The 22,778-nt window shown below is 39.2% G+C and overlaps 1 protein-coding gene across 3 annotated transcripts in view; it reads right to left on the minus strand.

Annotated features, from left to right (window-relative positions):
• The window catches only part of LOC126175426 (tetratricopeptide repeat protein 17), a 310,821-nt gene that overhangs the window by 237,157 nt on the left and 50,886 nt on the right, over positions 1–22,778 (minus strand). For all 3 annotated transcript variants that reach the window (XR_007535560.1, XM_049922224.1, XM_049922225.1), the window contains exons 3-4: positions 16,514–16,625; positions 12,908–13,134 (exon numbers count right to left, since the gene is read on the minus strand). Coding sequence is in view for 2 of the 3 variants with exons in the window: in XM_049922224.1 (XP_049778181.1) it covers positions 12,908–13,134; positions 16,514–16,625 (339 nt within the window). In the remaining variant the exon portion in view is untranslated. The remainder of the gene's footprint in view (positions 1–12,907; positions 13,135–16,513; positions 16,626–22,778) is intronic.

Genomic DNA, 22,778 nt, shown 5'->3' on the forward strand with positions numbered 1-22,778 from the left:
TGTTTTAAGTCCGAACACAGTGAAGGAGTGACTGTAATCTTCTGAATTCCCTGAACTTAAATTCATATTGGACTTCTCAGTCAACTCAACAGTAGCAATGTTGGAACTGAGATTCACACAAGATGATGGAAATGAATGGACATTATATGGACAAATATGTGGGGCGCAGTTCTTATTAATTTGAACTATTGCTGAAGATACCCTGACTTTATCATTAATCGCCCTCAAACTCAATGGTGCGATGTAACTTGCAAAAGTTAAAAAAATTCCTCATGGTTTTTTATTTTTTGATTATATGTTTTACTTCTGTTCATGTCATCCATGGTCTCTTCATAAAGCTGTCCAACTCTTTGAGATCACTAAATGGAACTTTTCCTCCACCAGAGAATTTCAGAGTGTCTCTCTGAAGACTTAAGACTGGGCATTTTATCAACCTGCTGGATCACACGGGTGATATAATACTTCATGTACTGAACATTATCTCTTTGACTGAACACAGCTAGTTGGGTATCAAGTGTCCTGTTAAATCTGCAAAACACTCATTTTGTCAACCTTTTGTTTGTTGTGCTTCATAAGTTGATCCAGAAATGAATGTGATCACTCAAAAAAAGTCATTTGCCACTTTCCACTGCACTGCACAGGTTGTGGTAGAAGGTTTAAAAATGGGTGCAACTGCTAAGAACAATTCTGTGACTGTGCCAAAACATTTTTTTGGTTATTTGAATTCTATGGAAGGAGTAAAACCCTAAGTTTCATGAAACTCACGGCTTTACACACAACTGGTATGAATCATACTTGACAAACAGAATGCCAAAGTTGTACTGGGTAATTCAAACACTGCTGAAAGAAGACTAGTGATAAATCATGAAAGGAATCCCACATGTTCAATTCTGGGTCCAATCCTGTTCTTTGCATGTATGTGAGTATCTTTCACTTAACATTCATCAAGCAGAATTAGTACTTTTTGTAGACGATACTAGTGTTATAATAAATCCCATCAGTGAAAAAGCAACAGAAGAGATTATTAGTGATGTTTTTCAAAGAATTAGTGCATGTTTTCTGAAAACAGACTTTCACTTAATTTTGAGAATACACACTATATTCAGTTCTGTATAACATAGTCATACCAACAACTGATGTAGCACATGAACAGGAGCCAGTAAACAGGGCAGAGTGCTCCAAATTTTTGGGTGTGTGCATTGATGAAAACCTGAAGTGGAAAAAGCATATTACCGAGCAGCTCAAATAATTAACGTTCAGCTACTTTTGCTCTTCATAGTATAACTGACAATCTTGGAAACAAACAAATCAATCTCCTGACATATTTTGCATATTTACACTAAATAATATCTTATGGAATAATCTTCTGGGGTAACTCACCACTTAGAAAGAACATATTAATTATACAAAGGCAAGCAGTAAGATTAATATGTGGTGTTCACCTGCAGTTTTGAAGTATGCAAATTCATCATAAATAATCCCTCACAAATTGAGGAGAGTGGTGTCCATACCTACAACACTTAGAGGAAAAAATTACCTTTATTACCCATTACTAAAAGGTGTGTCAATGGCTCAGAGTTCACTATGCAGCAACAAATATTTTTGGTCATTTGCACAATATCATGCTTCTATTTCATGGACTAATTTTTATTTAAAAACTGGTAGCCTGAAAACACTTAATTTTTTAAACGTAGTTGCATGAGCAGAATTAAAAAAAATTGTTTGTTAATGTTAACACTAATCACACACACACACACACACACACACACACACATATATATATATATATATATATATATATATATATGAATATAATAGAGGGAAACATTCCACGTGGGAAAAATATATTTAAAAAGAAAGATGATGAGACTTACCCAACAAAAGCGCTGGCAGGTCGATAGACACACAAATAAACACAAACATACACACAAAACTCTAGCTTTCGCAACCAACGGTTGCCTCGTCAGGAAAGAGGGAAGGAGAAGGAAAGACAAAAGGATTGGGTTTTAAGGGAGAGGGTAAGGAGTCATTCCAATCCCGGGAGCAGAAAGACTGTGTATGTGTGGATGGATATGTGTGTGTGTGCGAGTGTAAACCTGTCCTTTTTTCCCCCTAAGGTAAGTCTTTCCGCTCCCGGGATTGGAATGACTCCTTACCCTCTCCCTTAAAACCCAATCCTTTTGTCTTTCCTTCTCCTTCCCTCTTTCCTGACGAGGCAACCGTTGGTTGCGAAAGCTAGAGTTTTGTGTGTATGTTTGTGTTTATTTGTGTGTCTATCGACCTGCCAGCGCTTTTGTTGGGTAAGTCTCATCATCTTTCTTTTTAAATAAATAAATAAATAAATAAATAAATATATATATATATATATATATATATATATATATATATATATATATATATATATATCCAATCTCCTGGTTTCCCACCTCCGGAAAGGCAACTCACTCACCTTTCACAACCTTTCCAGCAAACCTCAACCACCTCTCATTGCACACAGACCCAGTCTCTCCCATCTACTCAATCTCCCACTTCCAGCTCCACTCCCTCCAAAACCTCAAAATTCCGATCAACACAATCTGGCACCACAACACCCTAATTCAGTAGTAACCTTTCCTCCAAACCTCTCTCCCAATCCGAAACCTCTGTCCTATCCAAAGGCCTCACCTTCAGCCCCACTCCCAGATTCAACCAAACAGCCCTCGTCAAAGATTTACTGTCCTACACTCGTACTCTCTGCTGGAAGTATCACTTTGCCACGAAGAAAAATGATCCTAATCCTAGCCCTAATGATCCAACTCCCCAAGACACTATCCAAATTGAACCCTGCCTGGAACAGTTCCGTCCTCCGTCACAGCGGGACCCACCTCCTCTTCCTCAAAATCACCCTCTCCAAACCTTCCAGGAATTTCTGACTTCCAGCCTTGCCTCTCAATCCTTCTTAAAAAACCTTAATCCTACTCCAAACATCACCACTGCTGAAGCCCAGGCTATCCGTGATCTGAAGGCTGACCGGTCCATCGTCATTCTTCCGGCAGACAAGGGTTCCACGACCGTGGTACTTGATCGTCGGGAGTATGTGGCTGAGGGACTGCGTCAGCTTTCAGACAACACCACATACAAAGTTTGCCAAGGTAATCCCATTCCTGATGTCCAGGCAGAGCTTCAAGGAATCCTCAGAACCTTAGGCCCCCTACAAAACCTTTCACCTGACTCCATCAACCTCCTGACCCCACCGACACCCCGCACCCCTACCTTCTACCTTCTTCCTAAAATTCACAAACCCAATCATCCCGGCCGCCCCATTGTAGCTGGTTACCAAGCCCCCACAGAGCGTATCTCTGCCTACGTGGATCAACACCTTCAACCCATTACATGCAGTCTCCCATCCTTCATCAAAGACACCAACCACTTTCTCGAACGCCTGGAATCCTTACCCAGTCCGTTACCCCCAGAAACCATCCTTGTCACCATTGATGCCACTTCCTTATACACAAATATCCCGCACGTCCAGGGCCTCGCTGCGATGGAGCACTTCCTTTCACGCCGATCACCTGCCACCCTACCTAAAACCTCTTTCCTCATTACCTTAGCCAGCTTCATCCTGACCCACAACTTCTTCACTTTTGAAAACCAGACATACCAACAATTAAAGGGAACAGCCATGGGTACCAGGATGGCCCCCTCGTACGCCAACCTATTCATGGGTCGCTTAGAGGAAGCCTTCTTGGTTACCCAGGCCTGCCAACCCAAAGTTTGGTACAGATTTATTGATGACATCTTCATGATCTGGACTCACAGTGAAGAAGAACTCCAGAATTTCCTCTCCAACCTCAACTCCTTTGGTTCCATCAGATTCACCTGGTCCTACTCCAAATCCCATGCCACTTTCCTTGATGTTGACCTTCACCTGTCCAATGGCCAGCTTCACACGTCCGTCCACATCAAACCCACCAACAAGCAACAGTACCTCCATTACGACAGCTGCCACCCATTCCACATCAAACGGTCCCTTCCCTACAGCCTAGGTCTTCGTGGCAAACGAATCTGCTCCAGTCCGGAATCCCTGAAGCATTACACCAACAACCTGACAACAGCTTTCGCATCCCGCAACTACCCTCCCGACCTGGTACAGAAGCAAATAACCAGAGCCACTTCCTCATCCTCTCAAACCCAGAACCTCCCACAGAAGAACCACAAAAGTGCCCCACTTGTGACAGGATACTTTCCGGGACTGGATCAGATTCTGAATGTGGCTCTCCAGCAGGGATACGACTTCCTCAAATCCTGCCCTGAAATGAGATCCATCCTCCATGAAATCCTCCCCACTCCACCAAGAGTGTCTTTCCGCCGTCCACCTAACCTTCGTAACCTCTTAGTTCATCCCTATGAAATCCCCAAACCACCTTCCCTACCCTCTGGCTCCTACCCTTGTAACCGCCCCCGGTGTAAAACCTGTCCCATGCACCCTCCCACCACCACCTACTCCAGTCCTGTAACCCGGAAGGTGTACACAATCAAAGGCAGAGCCACGTGTGAAAGCACCCACGTGATCTACCAACTGACCTGCCTACACTGTGATGCATTCTATGTGGGAATGACCAGCAACAAACTGTCCATTCGCATGAATGGGCACAGGCAGACAGTGTTTGTTGGTAATGAGGATCACCCTGTGGCTAAACATGCCTTGGTGCACGACCAGCACATCTTGGCGCAGTGTTACACCGTCCGGGTTATCTGGTACTTCCTACTAATACCAACCTATCCGAACTCCGGAGATGGGAACTTGCTCTTCAATATATCCTCTCTTCCCGTTATCCACCAGGCCTCAATCTCCGCTAATTTCAAGTTGCCGCCACTCATACCTCACCTGTCATTCAGCAACATCTTTGCCTCTGCACTTCTGCCTCGACTGACATCTCTGCCCAAACTCTTTGTCTTTAAATATGTCTGCTTGTGTCTGTATATGTGTGGATGGATATGTGTGTGTGTGCGAGTGTGTACCCGTCCTTTTTTCCCCCTAAGGTAAGTCTTTCCGCTCCCGGGACTGGAATGACTCCTTACCCTCTCCCTTAAAACCCACATCCTTTCGTCTTTCCCTCTCCTTCCCTCTTTCCTGATGAGGCAACAGTTTGTTGCGAAAGCTTGAATTTTGTGTGTATGTTTGTGTTCGTTTGTGTGTCTGTCGACCTGCCAGCACTTTCATTTGGTAAGTCACATCATCTTTGTTTTTAGATATATATATATATATATATATATATATATATATATATATATATATATATAATAGAAGGAAACATTCCACGAAGGAAAAATATACCTAAAAACAAAGATGATGTGACTTACCAAATGAAAGTGCTGGCAGGTCGACAGACACACAAACGAACACAAACATACACACAAAATTCAAGCTTTCGCAACAAACTGTTGCCTCATCAGGAAAGAGGGAAGGAGAGGGAAAGACGAAAGGATGTGGGTTTTAAGGGAGAGGGTAAGGAGTCATTCCAGTCCCGGGAGCGGAAAGACTTACCTTAGGGGGAAAAAAGGACGGGTATACACTTGCACACACACACATATCCATCCACACATATACAGACACCATGTGTGGATGGATATGTGTGTGTGTGCAAGTGTATACCCGTCCTTTTTTCCCCCTAAGGTAAGTCTTTCCGCTCCCGGGACTGGAATGACTCCTTACCCTCTCCCTTAAAACCCACATCCTTTCGTCTTTCCCTCTCCTTCCCTCTTTCCTGATGAGGCAACAGTTTGTTGCGAAAGCTTGAATTTTGTGTGTATGTTTGTGTTTGTTTGTGTGTCTGTCGACCTGCCAGCACTTTCATTTGGTAAGTCACATCATCTTTGTTTTTAGGTATATATATATATATATATATCCTTTAACAGTCTCGGCCATTTTGTTAAAAGAATCATTCAAATGATCTGTGGAACATGTAACTAACCAACAAATATCGCACATTTTGCACAAAAAAAAAAAAAAAAACTGACGAGAACAAATGAATGACATAGTTAATTGATGACATGTTCAAGAGTTACAACAACAACCAAATTATGGGGGTGGAAAATACTATGAATACCCACAATTTTTTGCAGGCCTATACATTTATGAGGCTACTGCATGATGTTTACTGATTAGATGAACAAGTCAGGCATATAAGGGACACTGAATAGAATGTTGTCATTGTGTCCTTAGCTCTATCTCCTTGTAGTCCATACTTCTTTTGAAGGTTGTATCTGCTTAGGTGTTTGATGGTTTAAAACAAATTTGTTGTAAGTACACGTATAGTGGAGTCCCATGTCATTATAACATGTTTTTCCCCATGAGTTCTAAACTTGTTCTTTCATTGCAATATGGTTCTGTTCCAGTATGATTTGTCTAAGTAATGTCTTCCTTCTGCTTGTAATGAAATTGGTCAATGGTACACTCTCATTCTCTATAACATGATAGACTTGTTTAATAAACAACACAATCCAATAAAAACTTCTCACACAATAGCATTTTTTACATCTATATTTTTTGCATCTCTGTTTATAAAGCAGAAGTTATGAATGTAACATCCACATTTGAATCAATGTAAAATGCATACATAAAAATTATTTTCACTTGAAAAGTGTAATTTCAAATCTGTCAGACTTAGGTATTAGTGTAGGTGGATACAATAATGATTATTATCATCATTATTATTATTATTAACAGTACTGGTATTACTGAAACTATGAAATAATAAGTTAAAAATAAGTTGTAAATGAAAATCTTATCTGTTAAAAATGTTAATGTTCAAACTACTGGAATAAGTTTATAATCTTTGAAGTCACTTATTTGGAAGGAAGAAGTGAGTTTCAGTTGTACATGTGTTAAAGAAGTACTATGATGTAGAGCATTATCATGTATGAAGTATTTGGAACTTGTGTTAACCAGACATAATTACCAGAGAACATCAAAGGTGTCCTGTTACATTTCATTTGTTCACATAAATTGAAAAAAAACTGAAACCTTGAAACCTGTTTTGAATGTAAGATCATGCCACTGGATAAAATGTGACAACAATGAAAATGAGTAATGATAGGACAATGTACAGAAACAAAGTAATCTTTCAACATTATGAAATTATGAACAATTTTAATCTCAATCTCTTATGTCTTCTCAAAGCCCAGAGAAGTGCTCACACAAACCAGATCACTGTGGCAGTTAGTGATGTTTGCTAATTATTATTATTATTACTTTCTTTTCTCAGAGATTATGTCTGGTTAAAAATGGAAAGTGATGTGGACCTTCATCAAGCCTGACTTCCTTTTAACTGTACGGTATATGTTACATTGAATTTGGGAACTTTCGGGTAATTGAACATGTATCAATAATTACAGATTTCTGTAGTTGTATATATACGTTTGGATGTAGCTGTATTGCATTGATGTACTGGTGGATATTGTGTGGCATGACTCCTGTAGTTGATAGAATAATTGGTATAATGCCAAGTTTATCCTGATGCCCTATGTCCTTGACTTCCTCAGCCAGTTGAATGTATTTTTCAATTTTTTCTCCTGTTATCTTCTGTATATTTGTTGTATTGGGTATGGATATTTCAATTAGTTGTGTTAATTTCTTCTTTTTATTGGTGAGTATGATGTCAGGTTTGTTATGTGGTGTTGTTTCATCTGTTATAATGGTTCTGTTCCAGTATAATTTGTATTCATCATTCTTCAGTACATTTTGTGGTGCATACTAGTATGTGGGAACGTGTTATTTTATTAGTTTATATTGTATGGCAAGTTGTTGATGTATTATTTTTGCTACATTGTCATGTCTTCTGGGGTATTCTGTATTTGCTAGTATTGTACATCCGCTTGTGATGTGATCTACTGTTTCTATTTGTTGTTTGCAAAGTCTGCATTTATCTGTTGTGGTATTGGGATCTTTAATAATATGCTTGCTGAAATATCTGGTGTTCACTGTTTGATCCTGAATTGCAATCATGAATCCTTCCATCTCACTGTATATATTGCCTTTTCTTAGCCATGTGTTGGATGTGTCTTGATCGATGTGTGGCTGTGTTAGATGATACGGGTGCTTGCCATGTAGTGTTTTCTTTTTCCAATTTACTTTCTTCGTATCTGTTGATGTTGTGTGATCTAAAGGGTTGTAGAAGTGGTTATGAAATTGCAATGGTGTAGCCAATGTATTTATATGAGTGATTGCTTTGTGTATTTTGCTAGTTTCTGCTCATTCTAGACAGAATTTTCTTAAATTGTCTACCTGTCCATAATGTAGGTTTTTTATGTCGATAAATCCCCTTCCTCCTTCCTTTCTCCTTAATATGAATCTTTCTGTTGCTGAATGTATGTGATGTATTCTTATTTGTGGCATTCTGATCATGTAAGTGTATTGAGTGCTTCTAGGTCTGTGTTACTCCATTTCACTACTCCAAATGAGTAGTCAATATTGGTATAGCATAAGTATTTATAGCTTTTGTCTAGTTTCTTGCAGTAAATTCTGTTTTCAGTATTTTTGTTAGTCTTTGTCTATATTTTTCTTTTAGTTCTTCTTTAATATTTGTATTACCTATTCCTAATTTTTGTCTGTATCCTAGATATTTGTAGGCATCTGTTTTTTCCATCACTTCTATGCAGTCACTGTGGTTATCCAATATGTAATCTTCTTGTAACTCTTCAGGCTTTTCCGGCGATCTAATGACATCTTGGGTTGTCGGGTGTTCTGCCAGATACCAGCGACGTACTTGCATGATATTTCGGTCACGTAGGTCGTGACCTTCATCAGGTGTGACCTGAGACTGCTCCTCGAGTGGACCTGGTCCAGTATTTATGCCTATGGCCTTCCCCCTCCACCAACGGCTGCAGGCGCTTCCTCTGTGGTCTGCGCCCATTCCCTGCGACCTGCTGGAGTGTTGCTGCTCCGTTTTCCGTCCACTGCGGTTCTAGGTGTTCCCTCTGCGGTCCGCGCCCACCAAACCCGCTCCTGGGGGTTTCATCTACGGTCTGGGGTACCAAGCGTTCCCCCTGCGGTCTGCGCCTGCTCACCACGACCTGTTGGAGCATTGCCGCTCCATTTTTCGTCCGTTGCGACTCTGGATGTTCCCTCTGTGGTCCGCGCCCACCAGTCACACTTCTGGGTGTTCCATCTTCGGTCTGGTGCGCCTGGCAGTCCGTCAGGGGCTCGTTTTCCATCTACATGTCTCTGGTTCTTCTGTTTGTGTAGTGTTGCAGCTGGCCCCGTTGCTCCTTTAACAATTTCAGAGCCGGATCCCAGGCTCTGCTTAGCTGGTACCCTGTATCACGGTTCATAAGATCGTCAGCCATTTTAATTTCTATTGATTCTCTTATAACACTGTCCCAAAATCTGGGTGTTTGTGCTAGAATCTTGGTATCCTCATACTTCATGGCATGATCTAGTTCTAGACAGTGTTCAGCAATGGCTGACTTAGTCACCTGTCTTAATCTAGTGTGCCTCTGATGTTCTTGGCACCTGATCTCCACAGTTCTTGTCGTCTGGCCAATGTAGGACATGCCACATTGACAAGGTATATTGTAAATCCCTGGTTTTCGTAACCCCAGGTCATCTTTGACACTCCCCAGCAGTCCCCCGATCTTGTTGGATGGACAGAAAACACACTTGATATTGTGTTTACGGAGGATCCTACTGATTCTGGCAGAAATAGAGCCAGCATAGGGCAGATATGCCACCTTCTTTGCTTCATCTTGGTCTTCTTCAGGAACCTGTGGTATAGTGGCTGGTTGGAGTGCCCTCTCAATTTGTCTGTCTGTGTATCCATTCTGGGAGAAAACTGTTTTGAGACGTTCTGTTGCTCTAGAAGTGTTCCGTGTCTGTTATGTTTGGTGGATTGTCTATTTGTTTGTGTTGAATGTTTGGTTTTGTTTCCTTCTATTTTCACTTTTTTTGTATCTTCTAAGTTGTTCGGCCAATGCTTGTAATTTCTGCTTCTTTTCATCTAATTGCTCTATCGCTCCGTGTGGCTAGCAGGGTCGTTAGCATTGTGGACGAGCATAGGGTTCAAGTGTCATCCCCGACCATGACAGCACTTGTCTGTGGCTTCATTAGTTCTGTCCTGAACCAACTAATCACACTGTATTTTGTACTTTGGTAATCATTGTTGGCCAACTGTGTCATAGTCGCTGACACTACTTTCGATATGGACATCCTCAAAGAGGTCGTGCCTATTTCTTGCTGTTAGATCTAATGAATTTGCATCATGAGTGGGGTTCCAAACTATTTATTCTGTGTAGTTTTCAGAGAAGGCATTTAGTAATGTTTCACATGATATCTTGTCATGTCAACCACTAACAAAACTGTAATTTTACCAATTGATTGTTGGATGATTAAAGACTCCACCGATGGCTATGGTACGATAAAGGAACTTACAAGTGAACTTGAGTTTTCTCTAAGGTTTCTCATTACATCACGAAGTGAGTTCAGTGGGCACTAGAAGGATCCAATTACCATTTTATGCTCACCCTATACTGAATCTTGCACTAACCGTCACTTGTATGCAGCTTCAACTTGAATTCTCCATGTTATGTTGGTCATAATTACCATCCTGCTTTTAAATTTCCTCCTCAGTTGTAACGAAAAGTGTCAGTCGACACAGGTGGAAAGTGTTAGACTAATGCTAAGAAAACCTAGAACTCCACAATTCAGAGTTAAGTGCACTACCTCCTCACATTTCACATGTACGTGCATTTCCTGACACGCTGGCAGAACAAACTGTACTAAAAATGATACATTTTGGAGAAATCTTTAATGCAGTGTATCACGATATCTGCATATATTCATAATACACAAGTATAAATTGGAAATTACTAAATACAGCTTGGTTTCCTCCTGTTCTCCTAAATCCTTTCCAGTGTAAGTGTCTATTTGCAGGTAAAAGTGTGGATGGTGCCTACAACCAAAATCTTGTGCATTGTTTGAAGGAATGCACATTTGCCCCGTGTTTGCTTGCGACTGCTTCACAGTAAACAGGGTTTTACAATATGGCAGTTTTATGATATTTTTCTTCTATACAAAATAATATCTCACACATTTTGTTATCCAGTATAGCTACAGTATTATATCTGTTTTTCTCTTTCCCAAGTCACTGACTTGCATATAACGCATATTTCTTAAAATGTACATGACATTGTCACAATTTTGTAGCCAATTAAGACAGACACATGACCAATAATGCCAATGACAAAGCCCTTCTAATGGTGATAATGCAATTTGGAAATCAGACTGTTGTTGTCGCACATGAAACTAAATTTGGACTTGTGATGTGTGACCAAAAGTGTGTACAATTAAAGTTAACATAAAAAACATCAAGAACATCCTCCACTGTTGAGTAACCATCAACATAAACAAGTGGTACAGAAAGAGGCTGCTTTCTGTTGTAATGGGAAAAAAAGTGCTATGAGGCGAACATAAAACATAAAAGCGTGTGTTCTTTAGCTAGTAACTTCCACATAAGTCCTGCAAATGCTTGCTGAGATGTTCACGCTAGAACAAAAACTTGCACAAGCTTACTTCTGCAAATCATTATTGCAAGATAATTTCATGTACTTCTACAAGTATTTGCACAAATGTTCCGCTACAGTTGCATTGTGTGACAGATAAGTGGAAGTTTTAGAGTGTTGTGGTAAAAAAAGGGCAGCCATTGCTATTTGTTGCATTATTATTATTGAAGAAAAATTGTTATGGAAAAAAAGCTAAGAGAAACAGAAAAGTTTAGGTCAAGAAGTAGACACAGAGATGAATATACTTAAGTTATCAAAAAACACTATTGCATGAAATAAAATTGGACACTTCACTCAGATTGAAAACTTTCTGAGTGTGTTATATGCTGGCTTCAAACATCTCTTTTTTATTGTAAAATCAAATATTCAAAAATACAATATGAAAATGCTGCAAGCTGTATCAATAAGAGAGACCTTTTAATTACTCTTTTATTTCTGCAAACACTATTTTATTATGAAAGTAATGCATTGATGTTCTTGCTAACATTAAAAAAATCAGCTAAAATTTAAAGTTGTCTGTATTACCATTCTGCTTTCCCTTCTGGTGAAAAAAAAAGTAATTGGTAAATTCATTTCACACTTCCTTGGCTATAGTGGCCATTTCTTTTTTTGTTTTGTTTTATTTGTGGTAAGGACTATGGGACCAAACTTCTGAGGTCATCGGTCCCTAGTGGCCAATTATGTATGCTTATGGGTTCTGCGGTACATTTGTTTTGTCCCACTTGTCTTTGCATCATTCTCCTTTTTTGACACTGACATTTTTCTACTATCATTGAACATACAAAGCTTCTGTAAGTTTGAGGAACTCGCAAGTTCAGCAAGAATTTGAGGAAAGATGCAAGAAACTGTGTCCATCAACTTGCAAGAGCCACTTCTGCAAATTGACAAAACTAGGAAGTCTACTTATTGGGGGTGCTTCCACTTGAAAGAACTTGCAGATGTAGCTTCTGCAGGTGGCTTGCAGAAGTTTAATTGCTATTGGAAACACGGCATAATGAATATAATATTTTGATCAGTTGTACAAAAATAACTGAAATCCGTGACCCAACATATGTTAAAAAAAAGTTAGCACATTATTAATAGATACTACAATAACTTTTCAGTATGATGGTTGGTGAGTGTCATTAGCATAATGGAAAACATAAACCTGGTTGGCCTAGCATAATTTTGAACTGCCCCCTCCTAAATATAAGTAGAGTGTTCTGCCAGTGTACTATCATCTCACTACTGGCCATTGGTCAACAACTGTTAGAGAACACTACTGATACAACAACTCTATGAGCAACATAATAAAACATTACAAAATGTTGCCTAGTGCTAATCTAAGTGCATTCAATACAAATAACAAAAAAGTGAACTTGTCCATTACCTTGGGGAAAAGTGGACAGCTCTTCGAGCACATTCAATAGCTTTTGGAGCATTTCCTTCAGCTCGCCAATAAGCTGCTGCAAGATTGTAATGCAACCACGATGTTCTGTTCTTCTGCAGTGAGGAAGAGATCTGGTGCGCAAAGAAATTTATATCCCCATTCACCACAAGATCTTGAAGTACTAGGAGCTCTGGGCTCATACTAAGATTTCTGCGTTCAACCATAGCCTGAAATTACATTTTTGTGCATGTTACTTTGTACTAATTAACTGCAATCTTTTGTCCATGCTCCATGGATTGTATTTGTAACAACTTGCCATGACATGGAATAAGTCAGTCGATTTACAAATAAGACATTTTCTCTGTGAAAAAATGGCTACATGCTTGCCATTTACATTACTGGATTTTTAAAAGCTTTATCTACAACAAAATTTTATAAACATTACCAAACCACATACACACCACCAATTCAGGAATTCATATATGGCACAGTAGGAGTTACTGAGTAGGAATGATTTAAATTTGTTCTTGAAACTGTCATCATCTGCTACCAACTTGAATTTATACGGAAGATGATCAAATTGTTTTATGGGTGAACATTTTCTTTATAAGTTGTGGATAGTGAAGTCTAGTTTTATTCATAATGTTATATTTATGAATGCTTTTGTTATTTTCAAATAGTGCCTTATTCTTCACAATTTCGTAAGAGAGTCAATGCACTGTGAGGCTGTTGAGAGTAAACAGTTACCTGTGTGTGTGTGTGTGTGTGTGTGTGTGTGTGTGTGTGTGTGGAGCTGCTAGTTCACAAAATTATGCCTTATGACATCAATGAATGGAAGTATGCTAAGTAAGCTAATTTTATAATGCTTTCATTACCAAAACCAGCAAATACACATAGAGCAAAGATTGCTAAACTCAAGCATTTGAGAACATGTATAATATATTATTTCCAACTCAAGTTCTGATTAATGTGCAAACTTATGTCTTTTAGGCAATTACTTCTGGTATTTCTTTACCACTGTGTATTATTACTGAAGGCATTTTACTGAATTGAAATAACTGCCCCTCCCCCCCCCCCCCCCACACACACACACACACAGAGTTATGTGATAAATTATTTACTGACAGTCAATCAATAACACTTTTGAATTTTTCATTTATTGATGCTTTTGTTGTTGGTGTGTTTTTCCAGTGTAAGATGAAAGGTCATTTGTATACAGAAATAAAAGAAGTGGTCCTAAAACTGAATGTGGATCACCAGTAGTAGTAGTAGTAGTAGTAGTAACTTCCTCTCACATCCCTCCCCCTCAGAGGCATATTCATCATGTAAGCTACATGAGCTACATACAATGACCTTTTGCTTCCTATCAGTTATATTTGAAGTGAACCACTTACTCATTGCACTTCAAAAGGCATAAACTTCTAGTTTCTCCATAAGAACATTATGATTTACACAGTCAAATGGCTTGCACAGATTGCAAAAAATCCTGATAGGGAAAATACTGTCATTCAAATATTTTAATACATGGCTAGTGAAATGATATTTGCACAGTCTGGATCCATGCACAGCCAGAACTCCTAAATGTTCATGAAAAGATTAGTCATTATTCTCATGTAAGTCTGAACAGAATGAAATTTTCACTCTGAAGCAGAGTGTGCACTGATTTGAAACTTCCTGGCACATTAAAACTGTGTGCCAGACTGAGACTGAAACTCGGGGCCTTTGCTTTTTGGGGGCAAATGCTCTACCAACTAAGTTACCCAAGCATGAATCCTGACTCGTCCCAATACTGGCGGAAGTAGAATTGTGAGGATGGATCGTGAGTCGTGCTTGGGTAGCTCGGTTGGTAAAGCATTTGCCCACGAAAGGCAAAGGTCCTGAGTTCGAGTCTCTGTCAGGCACACAGTTTTAATCTCCCTGGAAGTATCAAGTCTGAACCGGTTTTCTTCTGGATTTCATGTCATTCGCCTCCATGTTAACCCTGTTCTTACTGAATACTAGTTCCATATTCAAAAAATAAATTAAGTCTACCAAGAAATAGTTGTGTCTACACTTTGACAGCTGTCTTCTATTCGAGGACTAACCTATTCATTTGACTTTTTGTTCACATGAAAGATAATTAAATTTAGGGGGTCTTAGCAAGAGATATTTTTTATTTGAATTTTAAAGTTTCTTGAATTTAGAAAAACATGCCAACAAATTGACACATGTTGCAAATAGTTGCCTTTTTTTTTTAAATTTTTCAGAACCGTATCATGATTGTCGCCCACTTTCAGAAATAGTCACAAGCCTGTAGAACGCTTCACACAAACCAGGCCATGTTGTGAGACACATACTTTGACAAGGGCTGCAGCCCCCATTTTCAGCTCTTTTTTTTTTTTTTTACCCCTTTTTAAGAAAAACAATTCTTGTAAGAAAAAAATTCTAAACTTCGCACATGTTTTGTGCCTCTTGACCAGAACCTCCTATTAAGCAATTTAGGGAAATCATGGAAAACCTAAACCTGTAAGGCCATATGGAAATTCAAGCTGCTGTCATCCTGAATGGAAATCCAGATCTGTTTTCTGACAAAGAAAGAGAGAGCTCTTGATCTAAAACTAATATCACTGATAGTTTTTATTACACACACACAGAGAGAGAGGAAGGCATTTCAATGTGTATGAAAACATTTGCCTGCAGATAGTACAGATAATTAGAGGATGAAAACTCCTTTGGAAATTGACTTCTGCTGGAATAGGCAGCTGCAGCTGGATATCAGAATGGGCAGACTTCATGGTTCATGGTGACAACATGCAACAGATCTATACCTGAAGAAGTATCCCGTGTTTTCTCAATGACATTCACCAGGCACCTCTGCAAGGCAAGCCTGGACGAAGCAGGGTATTTGCAAAGTTACAATCCTCTTTCCTTTCTTTCACCATAGACTGTGTGTGTTTTTTGTGACCAACATTCTTTGTTCGGATGTAGAAGCCCCATGAAAGCTTTATAATGTGATCATTTGACATACAAATCAGTTGGTTTTATGTTTTTCTGACTTGTTCCATAAATATTAGTTTGCCTGAAAAATGTATACTTCACATTGACAGAAGACGACAAGTATGACACTCTTGAAAAGGTTACTGTATTTTAACACTGCCACCCAGTTGGAAACCTGAGAGCTTTTTATCAATAGTCTAGGCTGGCAGAGCCTACATTTACACAAATGGTATATGGCTTTCAAGTTCCTTTCATTATTTTTTGCATGTACTTTGAACTTCTGTATACAGTACACAAAAACTTGTACTGTGTGTGTGTGTGTGTGTGTGTGTGTGTGTGTGTGTGTGTGTGTGTGTGTCTGTGTCTGTGTGTGTGTGTGTGTGTGTGTGTGTGTGTGTGCACGCACACCCATGTGTTTTATATATCAGAATATTATTATACTGAGCGAATGTGCAGTTATGTGTGTTTCAATGTATGTCTAATTAGCACTAGACAAGCAGAAAGCAACATTTCAGCCACAAGAGTAACAATAATATTCAATATGAAAGCATACATATTTAATAAAGCTTTTTTTTTACATAATGATGGTACTTACAGATAATTATTAAAATTGCAGGCATAAATAATTACCTTGAGATGTTCAAATGTCCTCATGCTAAAGTCCAATCGAGCTGCCTTTGTACAGTCTGGTTTCTTAAAGTAATTATCCTGAATTAAACTCGATGGCAAAAATTTCTCTATCCTAAAGAAAAAGACAGAAATTTCATTATATATTTATGAACACCTATCCTGTCAGGTACAAGGGAATAGAAATTTTCTTTGACCTGTATTTTTCCTCAACTTAAATATGCACAAACACTGACATACTATCTACTACAGAAACATCAATCTGATTACTACAATTTACAAATATCTTTATCCAATCACAATCTGTCAAAAAGTAGCAAAATATCAATATATATTATCAACAGCATTTCATCACACTTGGATACAATACAGATTTAGCCCTTTGTCTCAGATATATTGAAGTGTACTGAAGAGCTGTTAAATATTGCTACATGCTGTGTATCATCTATTGGAGACTGCTGGCTAGAGAAGATGGCTGGTGACTTGTATGTCACCTGTTAAATCTGCCTCCTGCAATTCTTTATCATTTAAAATTTATAGCTTCTGGAAAATGCTGTGACTGGCTCATTTATGGGGTGTTGTAATTTGCTAGCATGTCCTTTGTACAGATAAACTGGAGCACTCTTTGTTGAGGCAACATTTCAGCTCCCTCTATACCCAGTTTTACTCCAATAGTAGTTTCGGAGCAATGAGGAATAGCTAAAGAGCTGCAACAAATTTCACATGGAGATCAAGAAAACTTTTCACAACAATGAGCAGCAAACACACACACAGCTAAAGAACAATTGAAGAACAGGAGCCCAACACTTGGGAAAGATAACTCAGTTGTACATACAAAGTGTGTTGGTACTGTGTCACACAGTAAACCAAAATAAGACTGAGGTTTACAAAGTTTTACACAAACTGAAGGGCAAGGCAGAAGATGTCTATCAAGCACTTCTCTTAAAGGGTGTCACCACACCAGAGGACTTCAAGTAGTGCCTGCAAAGTGAGACAATGCACCAGAAAAGAGTACACAAAAACACGTTCAACAGACTTACGAATGATGTATAAATGGTAGTCCTGGTAGACGACCAGATCTTTGCATTGCTGATTAGGAAAACACTATGAGAAAAGAGGTGAGGATTTATGACTTCTGCTGATGTCCAATCTCGAAGTAGCAATGTCGAATGTCAAAGTAAGTGGTGACATCACTAATTAAAGAATAGAGGTCACTGGCAATGACCTCTACAAATTAGGTCTACACTGAAGAAGGGAAACAAAATCCATGGATTTATGCGGGATTTGTCAGACAACATCCAACGCTCTCAGTGACACAGATACTACTGGTTCCCTCGCTAATACAATGCCATTGAGAAAGATATTTGGAGGCTGGAGGAGAACACAGGTTATTTCTGTTGTGGATACACAGGGCGAGACATAAACTACTGTAAAGAAGGAAGAGTATTCGACAACTATTATACTACAAGATGTCATGTGGTAGGACAGGTCTATGTGAGCCAGGACCTGCAGATAACTGCAGCCAACCTGCTGGACCAGGTCAAACTATGCCCTGATCAAGGTCATTCTTCAACATGCCACAATCTTTCCCCATCACCATACAGAAGATCCAATTGCTCACCCAGTCCTCAAAATCAGAAAAAAAGTCATATGAGATGACCACCTAAGGGGGTGAAGCTGCCACAGGTGTAAATCTTCAATGGACGACTGTTGTTCAAATGTTGGGAAATCATGTCACAGTCACTGTCGACTACCATCTTGTCCAGGCATGAGTCAATTCTGAGGAGTCATTGTGTGCTGTACTGAAAGCCTATTGTCACTGGCTGAAGGAAAATATGTTCCCAGATTCAAAGGCCATTGTTCTGAAGAATGGAAATGGAAGATAAGTTCAACCAACAGAAACCAGTGCTGTGAGAATATCTATCAAATTTGATAGAACACAGACTTTAAAATTTGTCACTATGCCAGAGTGTAATCATTGGTGAGGCTTCTTGTAGGCAGCACAATCAGAAATAGACTGTGGAAGATTGGAGCTCTACAATGACAAAGCTGCTCCACAAGTTCACACAAAAATGACTGCTCTGGGCTAGTGCCCACCACTGAAGACACACATTTTTCAGAGTAATCAAGGAGGCAAATTCTAGTCAACAGTTTGGATGCGCCTTTACTTTTGAAGCTCTGGTCACACTTTTGAAGCTCTGGTCACACGTCAGAAGGCACTCACCCTCTCAAAAGAAATATCCATGCCAACAACAATAACAGCCATCACAGATGGGCATGAAACGTTCTTAATCAGCAACTGCCATGAATGGAAGCAACACACCCCTAAGGGGTGTGGCAAGGATAGGCAAGTTCAGTTCGGTTCAGTAATATAATAATAATTTTATCAGGCTCAACAGCCTGGCTTCTTTCCATTGGACGCTACTTCAATGACCTGTGTGTCCTTAGGCTATCCCAGTAATTCTATCAGGCAAAGGGGACCGTAAGTCATTCCTGGTGAATCATCACATCACTGAGAGCTGAAAGATAGGTTAAACACAGATTGACAAATTTCTGTAATTAAAATGGGGTTGTATCTTGTGATCCCTTTGGTTTCCAGGTACACACTTCACAACTGAGCACCAGGCCTGACTATTCAGTTTAGTCCCATTGAGGAAGAACCATGCTATACTAGCATTACCAACTTACTACACACTGGAAGAATCTACTGTCTAGTCAGCAATAGGTCCCAGCTTGACCAGGAATATCAGTTAGTGTTAGCTACTCCAAGTCAATTTATGGGAGCATTCACAGATAGAGTGGAAGCAAACCAGACCAGCTGACCCAATGTGTGTACCATACCAATATGGGAGTCATCTTCTCACGAGCCAGCATTTGTACAGTGTGTATCCCAATGAAAGGTGCATAATTCAGAAGGAAATTGAGAAAATGCTACATGTAATAATCATTCAGACATCAGAGAGTTCCTCAGTTTGGTCCTTGGGGAGAAGAAAGATGATACACAGCATTTCAGCATTAACTACTGAAAAAAGAGAGAAATCACCAAACTGGATTTTTACCCACTATGATGAATTGATGATACTATTTGTCTGCAGCAATTCAAGTATTTTCCCACAATGAATATGCAAATTCTGGAGCAACTGCTAAACAGAAATGGAGTCCATCAAGATCCAGAAAGAAACTAGGAACCGTAACAGATTTTCTGACTTCTCAGTACATTTGTGTTGTGAGAGGCTTTCTGGAAACGTATTCCTACTACAGGCACTTCATTAAAGATTTCCGTTACAAAACAAGACCCCTACAATAACTGTTGCTGGGAACAAGAAAGATTTCCTGTGTTCTTGCAGAGGTGCTGACAGTTTTACCAATTCTGACACTTTTTCACGAGAATGCAGAAACAGATCTGCATACTCATGCTAGTGGTTAAGGGATATATTAATAGTAACCTCAGACATTTTGCACATAATGCACTTATTTATAAAGAAATGCTGTCTGAAAGAAGCTACAAAAATATTCAGTCAGATCCTGATAAGATTTCAAAGTGCTGCAAAGATTAGCAACTTGCTTTAAATGTTCAGAAATGTAATATGTGCACTTCACAAAACAAAAAATGTAGTATGCTAGGATTATAATATAATATCAATGAATCACAATCGAAATCTATCAACTCACTCAGATGTAGCACTTAAGAATATGAAATGGAATGATCACATGCTCTTAGTCTTGGGTAAAGTGGGTGGTAGACTTTGATTTATTGGCAGAATATGGAGTAAATGCAATCAGCGTACAAAGGAGATTGCTTACAAATCACTAGTGTGCTCTGTCCTAGAATATTGCTCACGTAAGTTGGACTGATACCAAATAGGAATAACAGGATATTGAACGTATACAGATAAGGGAAGCACAAATGATCACAGGTTTATTTCATCCTGAAAGAGTTCACAGAGATGTTGAAGAAATTTTACATGACATACTCTTGAAGACAGAGATAAACTGTCTCAATAAAGCTTACTTATATAGTTTCTAGAACTGGCTTTAAATAATCACTCTGAAAATATAGTATAATCCTTGTGTATTACTCCAGCCCTTGTGTATCACTTCCATAAGCGATTGTGATGGCAAGGTTAGATTAATTATGGCACCCACAGAGGCATTTAAACTATCATTCTTCCCATGTTCCACACCCATATGAAACAGGAAAACACTCTAATAACTGGTATAATGGGGATGTACCTTCTGCCATACACTTCAAAGTGGTTTGCAGAGTACAGATACAGATACAGAAGTTCTTCTTCTGCACACCCGTGTGCACAGAAAGAGTTAAGTGAAAAATCCGGACAATATGCACATTTATTTATATATAAAAGCTGACTTAAGACCTTTCCTTTGTGGGACACCAGCTGCACAAGATTCGTGTGTCGATTTGAAGTTCTAGATCTGCATACTTTACTGTTCAAGTCGCTTCTGCATGATCTTTCATTGATTATATCAGTACCCATTCGTACTGTGATATTTTGAACTTTGACGAGTGCTGCGATAAACCCATGCTGTTATCATCAAATACAGGCTAAAGCTTAATTGTGCTCTTTCAAAATTTTTGAGAACAGTAGGCCTATCCTTGTTCAAAACAATCTTTCTCTAATATTGTTGTACAATTAAATGAGAAATAGGTTACTTTTGAAAATTTTTTGGATGCTGCAAAATTATATTTTTGTAAGTTACTGGTACGAGTGTTTTGTACACGTAACTTATTTCGCAGCAAATCAGCTTTTAATATTTCTTAGTCCTACCAAACAAAACATCACCCCTGAATTTCATTGTATATTGATGCAAATAAATGTGTATTTTTGAGAATTTTCTGAAGCTACCATTACCATTGTCCTCTGCATAATCTATGAGCAATTTGTAGTAAATTGGCATTTGTGATTTAGTTACTGTAGCAGATATTTTAATTAACATATTGTGTAAATCTAGTCTTCCATTAAAGAAGGTAGCTCTATATATTATCTGCATTTATCACAGATTAACTCTGTTTTTGAATTTGGTAACAACTACAATTAACCTTACAAACATTTTAGGAAACTAGTAATTTTTACCACAGATTTTTGTGTTGCCTTAATAGAAATCTCGTTTTGTGTTTCTGCTTCAATTCTTACAGGAAATTAGCTACTTTTTAACTCGACAGATTAAAAGATAATTAGCCAACTCAATTTAGCGTTATTTGTTCACTGCCTTGCAATTCATTTCACCAGCCAAAATGCAACTCCACTGTGAATGCCGTTCTCCAACACAGGATGAGTTGGTTGATGTTCATAAGCAGCTGGAAATTGCTCTGACTACTGTCAAACAATTGGGAGCTGTTGCAAATGAGTGTGTTGGAAGAGCTCCTGAGAGTCATGCACCTGCGCTACTGGCACCACAGGTACCTCAAGTACCATACTCACCTGTGGATCCTGTCTCCTCTGCTGAAAGTGCAAGATCTGTCATTACTCGTCCACTCGACTGTGACGAGTGACATGTCAATGGCAGACCGAGGCATCTTTTACAGGTGGACAGGGACCAAGGAGGCTTTAGGGTGTTGTACCAATCCCCCCCAACCAACAAATTTGAGGTGCTGTCTTTCATGAAACTCAAGCTGAGCCTTGGGGAAACCTGTTTTGTCCATTGCCAAGAGGAGGAAAATGCAGGAGGGTAGGGGGTCTATCAATCATTGGCAGTTTGAACTTATGGTAAATGATGGTACCCCTAAGGAAAATGGCAACAAGGGACAGCAAAGAACACCAGGTGCACTCCTCTGAAGTCATACATGGGTCACTTCATTTCAGCGACTGGAAGAGAAGGTTGAGAACACCAGCCATGAGCATGGAGTTTCAATGAAGCTCACAATTTGCAGCATTGTCCCCAAAACTGAGCAGAAGGACTGAAGCGGAGATTTTGGAGGATCTGTGACAAGCTAGGCTGCAACTTCTTGGACCTGCACCATAGGGTTGAGAACTGCAGGTTCCTCCTAAATCGGTCAGGTGTGTACTACACATCAGAGGCTGGTACTCAAGTGGCTGACTGTGTGTAGGGTGCACACAAGGGTTTTTTAGGTTAAGTGGTTCTCCACACAATCCAGATAACAGCTGCTGTAGGAAACCCAGATGTATCAGTATAAGATCAAATAAATTCCTCACATAGGTGAAAGTATTAAAATCTTAATAGTGAACTGCCAAAGTATTCATAACAAAGTCCCACAGTTTGAAGTGCTCACGAAAAGCAGTGAAGG

This window comes from Schistocerca cancellata, chromosome 3 (genome assembly GCF_023864275.1).
Source record: "Schistocerca cancellata isolate TAMUIC-IGC-003103 chromosome 3, iqSchCanc2.1, whole genome shotgun sequence".
NCBI lineage: Eukaryota > Metazoa > Arthropoda > Insecta > Orthoptera > Acrididae > Schistocerca > Schistocerca cancellata.